This window comes from Acanthisitta chloris, unplaced genomic scaffold (genome assembly GCF_000695815.1).
Source record: "Acanthisitta chloris isolate BGI_N310 unplaced genomic scaffold, ASM69581v1 scaffold7244, whole genome shotgun sequence".
In the NCBI taxonomy this organism is placed as follows: Eukaryota; Metazoa; Chordata; class Aves; order Passeriformes; family Acanthisittidae; genus Acanthisitta; species Acanthisitta chloris.
The window spans coordinates 1-8,856 of NW_008669848.1; the positions used below are offsets into that span (position 1 = coordinate 1).

An 8,856-nucleotide genomic window follows, 5' to 3' on the forward strand; every position below is an offset into this window, starting at 1 on the left:
ACTCCTAAATTCTATGATTCTGTGATTTTCTAATTTGTTAATCAAATACAGCAGAGAATGTGGAATGTTGGATGCTAACAGCCACCTGCATTTTACAGCCGCTATCCTGACAATGGTGGTGTCATCAACTTTGCCTCCTGGTTCTCCTTTGCCTTCCCCACCATGCTCGTGTTACTGGTTTTGGCATGGATTTGGCTGCAGATCCTGTACTTGGGCTTTAAGTGAGTACCCTTCACCCTCTGCAATCCAACTGACAGGCCTGTGGTCAAGGGCTCATGGCACAGAGTGATCCTTTTGTCGATGGGGAAAGTCACACAGCAAGTCACAAATGCCTCACATACACCAGAGAGGAGCAGAACAGCTCACACAGTGTCTGTTAAAATACTACAACCTTTTCTCTGAGGAATCTGATCCAATCCAGTTAAATATACTCTGCAGATGAAAATAGGAAGTTCTAACAGCACATGACCTGTTCTGTGGCACTGCTGTCCTGTCCTAAGAGATTGCTGTGCTTCAGAGCAGGAAATTGATTTCTCCATGGAGCTGGTAAATGCCTTTGTAAGGAGAGTTGCTATAGACCTAGAGGATTAGCATTGTGCTAGTTCCAATGCTCATCACTCCACGCAACCAGCTTGCATCATCTACCTATTTAATACTTAGCCTAGCATGTTTCTATTACCCCAGTCATCCTTATTTTATGTGGATAGTGCTGTAATACCTGAAATGGTCCTTTCATCTTCAAATTCCTCCTTTAAAATTCTCATTTTCTGTCATTTAAAAAAGCTTGGCAACTCTTCACTTCCTAGTGATCACACTAACCTTATCCTGATCTAGTGGAAGGGGTCCCTGCCCATGGCAGAGGTGTAGAATGAGATGGTCTTGAAGATCTCTTCCAATGCAAACCATTCTGTGATTCTAACTTTTTTTTTTTCTCCCACGTGTCCAGATAACACACTTTTTTTATATTTAAAACATGAGCTTTTCAGGGCAGGAAATTTCTTCCTGATTGTGTTGGCAAGACACAGTACAAAGCAGTTCCTATCCACCATGGCTGCTGATGCTATGATTATCATATGTGTCATTTCAGTATTCATACATAAAGACATACATCTAAAAGACATTATAACTGAGTATAAAATTTGGGTTATTAATTCTGAGGATATCTGGCAAATTTCACTGATATTTCCTGTTCATTTTCTTCTAGTTTTAAGCAGAATTTTGGTTGTGCTGCAAATCCCTCTGCAAAGGCTAAGGAGCAAAGGGCCTATGCCATCATCAAGGAAGAGAGCAAGAAATTGGGCAAAATGAAGTTTGCAGAAATAGCAGTTTTGATCCTCTTCATACTCCTGATACTGCTCTGGTTTACAAGAGAACCTGGGTTCATACCAGGCTGGGCAACAGTTCTCTTCAACCAAAATGGTGAAAGGTACTGGCAATTCTCCTCCTCACTTTGGCTAGAAATGAAGTAGGTTAGATTTGATAGAAATGAAAAGACAGCTGACTAAATATCTGACTGATCTCTTGCAGCTACGTCACTGATGCTACAGTTGCCATCTTCATTTCAGTTTTGTTGTTCATCATCCCTTCTGACTTTTCCAGCAGAGAAGAACAACACACAGGTGAGTTACTGAAGCATCAAAAATTAACTGTCAGAACAGGTTGTTGGGAAGGGAAGGTTTACAAAGAAAATTTCAAATATTAAATGAGGTTTCAAAATTGCTCTTCTTGCAGAGCTACAGCTGTATGCTTTAGGCTAGGCAAGGCAAACAGCCCCGAAAAGTTCTCTGTTTCTCACAGAATCATAGAATTTTAGGGGTTGGAGTGGACCTTAGAGATCATCCAGACCCAATGTCCTGCCCTGGGCAGAGACACCTCCAACCAGAACAGGTTGCTCAAGGCTTCATCCAACCTGGAATGAACTCTGCCAGGGATGGGGCATCTACTACCTCCCTGGGCAACCTGTGCCAGTGTCACAATTTAACTAAGTAGGAAGCTCTTCTCCCAGCAGTGTTCCTGACACTAGTACATACACATGTAAAAGCTTCCAAGGCTGGAGCCTTCAGGAGAGAATGTATGACTTAACAGAAACACACACAGCTCTACAGATAAGTTGCCACACTCTTAACTCACCCTTACCCACATTCTACTGTGCTTCTTGGAGCAGCTGCAGGTCATTCATTAGTGTTTTTGCAAGTCAAGTTTTAAACCTTTTGTTGATGAGGCTCTCAGCATTTGCTTCAGGAGATAATTCCAGAGTCTACTTGATCTTGCTGACAAAGGGTTTGCTGATGTTCAGACTAATCTCACCTCCCATCAAGAAGTTCTCCTGTCTTTGGAGAATATGTCACATGGCTTTAAAAAAAAAAACTTTCTGGATTTCAGGAGGCAAGTCAAAGTTCCGAGCACCTCCTCCTCTCTTGGACTGGAAAGTAGTTCACCAGAAAATGCCGTGGAACATTGTGTTTCTGCTGGGAGGTGGCTTTGCCTTAGCCAAAGGCAGTGAGGTAACATTCCTCGGCTTACCTGGGATTTATGTCTTCCTGGGCGTTTTCCATCTGGCTTTTCATGCTGTCCCAGGACACAAGAGGGCACACTGGGAGCATCAAACTCGCCTTTCCTCAGCTGCTGGCAGTGGGAGAGACCTCACTGTCCTGTGATTAGAACAAATCCTTGTTGTTACCTGTGCCATGGGATGGTGCTACCAATCAGGGCAGCGTGATTAACTATGTTTGTAGATAAGTGGATGACTAAGAAACTGCCCCATTAAAGGTTCTTTCAAATCAAATGCACTTGATGTGGCAAGCATGAGGAGAGATCCTACCAATATTGTCTCCAAACTGTTGCAAACAAACCACTTATGGAAATATGATTTAAAGCTACTAGAAGACAAATGTAGAGCTCACTGGAGAACCTTCAGGAGCAGATAAAAACATCTGTCTGGCAGATTGAGGGATGTACTGATGTACTTCTGCAGGAATCTGCCAGGAGTCCAGTGCTACAGGTTGTTTTTCAGTAATGACAGGTGATGGAAATAACAATACATTTGTTAAAGCCATAGACCATAAACAGATTGGAGAAGGCTTCAAGTGCCTCAAAATACTAGTTTAGAATGCAAAGATCACAATGACTTGTAAAAGTGTTTCTAGAAAACAAGGATGCAGATCAATATGGGAAACAGGAAAAAAGAAACCAAGCATCACAAAGAGAATACATGGAAATAAATGGATAAGTTTTAAAGCTGCTCATACACCTTATACTAGTCAATATTTTTGTGTTGCTACTGAGAAAAAAACCCCAAAACAACTGGAAACTATAGGTAGGACCATCGTACATAAGACAGACAAGATATAATCCTTCCACTCCGGACTGATGTGATTATTTCTTCTTCAGCCTATAATCCTGACAGCCCCATTTCCTCTGTTACAGGAATCTGGTCTGTCTGCATGGTTAGGTACCAAACTGACTCCTCTGCAGCAAATCCCTCACCCTGCCATTGCTTTCCTGTTGTGTCTCCTGATTGCCACTTTCACTGAGTGCACCAGCAACGTGGCCACCACCACCCTCTTCCTCCCTATTCTGGCTTCAATGGTAAGTTCTAGCATTTCAAAACACTCTTCTAAGAACAGTTTTCAACTCTTCTCCAAACATATATCTGCTCAGTTATTAAAACTAACTGGCTGACATAGCCAAGCACTGGTTCATGTATCCAGTCAGGAATACAAGACTTACAATACATATAAATGTATGTGCATATATGTGTATATTCACACACACTGTGCTTAGTTCAACCTTTCTAGAATCATTGCTGGTGAAAAGTAAAGGGATTAATTTCATTGACATATTAGACTTTGCCTTCTGGCCTAAACAACCCCATGAGGTCACTGCCAGCTGTACTTGTTTTTTCCAATTTGTTCTGCATGGAGACAGCAGCAGCAGCTTTTGCTTCCCTGCAACATTCCATTACTGTATTTCACTCCGACCACTAGCCTTCCAGAAGGCTCTGAAGGTGATAGCATGACCTAATTCAGACTTTTGCATTTCCACAGGAGATTCCTGTTGCTGGGGTAGACATAGTTCTGCAGCATGAAAAGATGGTTCCAGACAGAAACTGGAATAAGCTACTCCAAAATCTTTTTGCAGAGGCTACACACTTCAGTGAACCCCCAAACTAATCCACTCACCTCCAGAGTTTGGGCTCTGCTGTCTCCTCAGATAACTTAATTTTGTTCTTAACCAGTTTGAACCCACTCTACATTTTCTCCTGTGTTTAGAGTTGAATACAATCATTATTATCCATTTATAATGCAACATCAGGAGCACAAGGCACTGACCACAAAATCAATTCTTGCATTTGCTGCATAAAGACTTTGGCTAGAAGTGTCTAAAGCAGCACCAAAATATGAGTGGCTGCAGTATTTGTGGAAGAATGAGGTATCTGATATGGACAAATACAACCAACCAAAAGATTTCTATGCACTTTTGTGTATCAAAACCATCATCTTTGCTCTCCCTTCCTGCACAGGCTGAAGCAATCTGCCTCAACCCACTCTATGTCATGCTGCCCTGTACACTTTCTGCATCACTGGCATTCATGCTCCCAGTGGCCACTCCTCCCAATGCCATTGTCTTCTCATATGGACAGCTCAGAGTTATTGATATGGTGAGAAAAAACATTCTTTTCAGAATTTTCATTGTTGGTCTTTCCTTTTTCTAATGTTGGTTCTTCTTGGAAGAGTGTTAAAAAACTCCCTGTGCTCAGCTTACACCAAATGGAAAGAACACACATGTGCACTAAAAAGGGTCACACTGACTCTAATACACACTCAGAGGCTTATCAAGGTGCTACTGAGCTCTAAGAACAGCCAAGGCCTCTTGAAGGTGTTCCAAAAAAACCTTGTGATCAATGAGAAATGTCTAATTGTTTGAAAAGCTCCAATGTAGAGCATAGAAGTGTCAAAGAGTCTTGTCATGTGGACACTCCTTCTGCAGGGATAGGGGACAGCCTGGCACATCTCACTGGGCTGACCTGATGCCCTGAGAAGCCACTGTGTTAAAGAAAGGACAGCAATGGCCATGTCTCTTGAAAACTTTTCTAACTTATAAGCAATCCAAGACGAAATCCAAAGTAACATTACAGGAAAATACCAAGTCAGAAAGGAAAGTCCCACATAAGTGGATTAAAAGAATTTCAGGACTTCTAGTTTAAGAGTTTTATCCAATGGAAGCTCATTTCCCCCCTAATACAAATGATATTTATGAAGAAAACCAGCCTAAATGTAATTTGATGGAGTTCTGATGGAGTTGTGAAAAAAAGGCCAAAGAGAAAATCTATCCATACAAACAACCCTAATCAGCACAGAAGGAAACAAAGTGCTCAGTTCAACTAACAACCCTTCTCTTTTATAATTCCAGGCCAAAGCTGGAATTGTGCTCAACATCCTGGGAGTCCTGACAATAACTCTTGCCATCAACACTTGGGCTTCATCTTTGTTCCAACTGCAAACTTTCCCATCTTGGGCAAACGGGACATGCCCATAACATGGAGAGGCAAAGGAACCAATGACTGTTTCTGTTTGAGCTGCAATGAGAGCAGGACTATCATCCACGTGAATTTTGCCAAGGAAGTGGGTAAGGGACAGGCCTGTTCATGGAAAAGGACAAGCCACCTACAAGCAAAATCATTCCGTTGATAAGAGCAATAAAATTGCCTAACTGTGCTGTCTAGCAGGCAATTTGGTCATCCCAGCAGTAAGATGAGGTAACCTTTGGCTTTTCAGCTGTCCCAGGGACCTTTAGATTTCCTGTCTCTACAGGGGTGTTTTCCCCAAGTGCTTTTCCACTCCACCTGTGAAGTCTGAAATCTGCAGCAAGGATGAAGAGAGCAGTGTGTGTGTGTATAAAAGGAAGGAGAGAGACTCTGAATTCCTGAGTCCATGCACAGATCTGTGTCTTGTCACAACTAACATGACCATTCACCTGTACATGTGTATATGTTCAAACTGTACATGATTGTTATATACTCTGTGGGCACTGACAGGAGGTGTGTGGCTATAGGTAAATCACATCCTATCAGCCTGTTCTATTGCTTTGGAATGTATTTATTTGCAATCCCTTTGCTATGACCATAAAATACTATTTTTTCCCCAAAAACATCTGCCCTATTGTTATTTATGTAAGATTACAGCCTGCAAGGTCATGGTAAAAGACCAGAAATGTTCTCTAGAGGAGAGATTCTATGTATCATAAAATATATATGATTGAATTAAAGATTTTTTTAATGTACTCCCATGTTCTGGAGGTTTTTTTATTCTACATCACTGTTTCTCTCTTCCAGGTATCAGCTGCTTGTCTGTTTGCTTACTTAAAACATCTTTAAATAATCAGAGAAATCAGCATAATTGATTTTCTCTTATCTTTAAAGTAGTAATTACTTTATTATTATTATGACTCTGATTTTCTTGGAATGTTAAACCCAAGATTTTTCCTTTTAAAAAGCCTGGAATGCTGTTAAATATTTAATCCCTATTCTGCTGGAACTGACTTCCAGGAGCACATAAACTCCTAATGAGCAAACTGACAAAGCCAATGGAACATCCAAAGACACTTTGCCAAAACAATCTTTCTACCATAACTGAGGTTAGGCTCAGACAGAGCAGTTATTAAACCTGTGGCTCTGAAGTTGGCACTGAAATCTTTGCTCTGGCATTGCTTGTCTAAACTTTGCACAAAATGTGTTGCATTGTTGAAATCTCACTCTGGTGGGATTCCCATATAGGTACAAAGGGAGTGAACATCAGGGATTTTCACACTAAAATCATATGTGTTCTTCAAAATCTTTCTTCTTTCTTTCTCTATCCCAATTCCTAGGAGACCAGGACAGCATCCAGGGCACATTTGACTTATAAAATGTCAGAATTCACTGACCTGCAGCAGTTTCTTTCCAGTTCCAAGTGTGCAGGCAATTCTGATCTCTGCTGGGCACTGATCCCTCTGCACTGATGGTTTCACTGGCCTGAGCAGCACATTTGCTCTAGGAAGTCACTGTCTGGAAAAGAACAGTCTGGTGTTTGTTAACCCTTCAGTGGCTTTGACAGAGAATGTTTTGATTTGATGTGTGATAGGGATCCAACAGAATATCCACAGCACAAGAAGTACAGGCATTTATTCTCTGTAGCTAATGAGCTCCTGGGTAATTGATTTCAATCACATAATGACTTGTTCAGGTCACTTCTAAACCACTCACCTTTCTCTCTACATTTACCTCTATCAAATAACATCCAAATCTGCCTAAATATTTTCACTCCCCTGCTCACCCTGTATCTGAGGACCTAAAACTGCCCAACTGCAGCAGATGATCTGCTGAGAGCCTCTCCCTGTTTCTCTTTGTCTCCAGCACCAGGGCAGTGTGTGCAGCTTTTGTTTGCTTTTTGTTTTCTTTGAAATACTTGCACAGAGTTTACATGTCCTTCTAAATTACTGCTTAGCTAAGCAGGAAAGGTTGAATCCTTATAACATTTCCCATCAGCCTCTCCTTCTAGCCCTTTCAAACTGTGTTATGGTTCTTTGAAGTCTTTTTCTATTAGTCTACATTATTCAGAGGCTGTGGTGTGTGTAAGTACCTGCAGGAGCACAGGTGCAATCTTTATGCCAATCTCAAGAAGAAAGAAGAGACACATCAAGTAGCACAGAGTGTCATGGGGCCAATGCATTAATGCTGGGTGTTTCTTGGTCATTAGCATGGATGAGTACATAAAGTTTAGAGCCTCACAGGAGAATAAATGCAGTGAAAGTTACTCAAGAGGTGTACAAATGCTCAACTTGCAGAAAAATACGGCTGAAAAGCTGGAGGAAGAGGAGAGGAATTAACACTAACACCAGGACGTGAAGAGAACTGAAAATTTCATTACTAGTTTCCACCTTGAAGTGATGGTGGCACTGGGCAGTTTATTGCCTTGGGTGTGTCTGAGCTCAGGACCAGTTGAGGTACAGTTAAATACAGTGTGCTTGTGCAAAAACCAGTAACACTATTAAAAATTTTCATAATTTTCTAAGCAAAGCAGGTAGAAAGTGTTTCTAAGCCCCATTATTACCCAGATCACTCCTGAAGGGTGGTTCCCCATTATGTTTCCAGATATTGCCCTCAAGGAGTGGCTCTATTTCCCATTGTGTGATCAAATTTCACAATCTGCTGTGAAACTGCCAGCTCAGCACCTGCTGTACTTAGGTGTGATTTCCAATGCAGCTCCTCGTTTCGCAGTTGACACTGAGTTTGTTTTACATAAGAGCTCTAAGTGATAAATTTGGTAATGAGAAAGGGGACGTTTGCCTTTTTTTGCCTGCCTGGTCTAAAAAGCAAGTGCTTTACAAAACCACAAAATACAGGTTTCCCACAGTATATGCCAGTGAGTAAGTGGGTGACTCTCAGTCACCTCTTCCATTCTCCCTGGAGTTATGGTGCTGTCTTGCCTTGCCTTGCCCAGAAACACACACAGACACACACACACACACAAATTCTACAGGCACATACATGTACACCCCAGAGAATAACACCCCAGAGAATATGAAAGCCATACCCTGCTAAACATACACATTTCTATGACCAAACCATAAAAGCAGATGAATTTGAAGCAGGGTAATGAAAATAGCTTCCATTTGAGAAAGGCACTTGGTCATAAACACCTCAACAGCAATTTGTTAAGTGGCATGTAAGTGATGCAAGGGTCACTGAAATCATAAACAGCCTTAACAGCACACATGACAAGTTGAAAGGCAAACCAGGATAAAGTCAGCATGTCTTTCTAATCCTCAAATTGGTTTGGAGAAACCAAAAATTTGCTCCCAGTCACTCAAAAGGTA

At 41.5% G+C, this 8,856-nt stretch overlaps 1 protein-coding gene across 1 annotated transcript; it reads left to right on the forward strand.

The window, feature by feature from the left end:
- Window positions 1-98: 98 nt before the first annotated feature.
- Window positions 99-5,538, forward strand: SLC13A2 (solute carrier family 13 (sodium-dependent dicarboxylate transporter), member 2; the record flags this gene model as incomplete). The annotated part of the gene is made up of 7 exons (XM_009073467.1): window positions 99-221; window positions 1,205-1,426; window positions 1,528-1,619; window positions 2,383-2,504; window positions 3,427-3,588; window positions 4,523-4,660; window positions 5,413-5,538. Coding segments are annotated over 7 exons (985 nt in total), but the record flags the coding sequence as incomplete, so codon positions are not given.
- Between the last annotated feature and the right edge of the window lie 3,318 nt (window positions 5,539-8,856).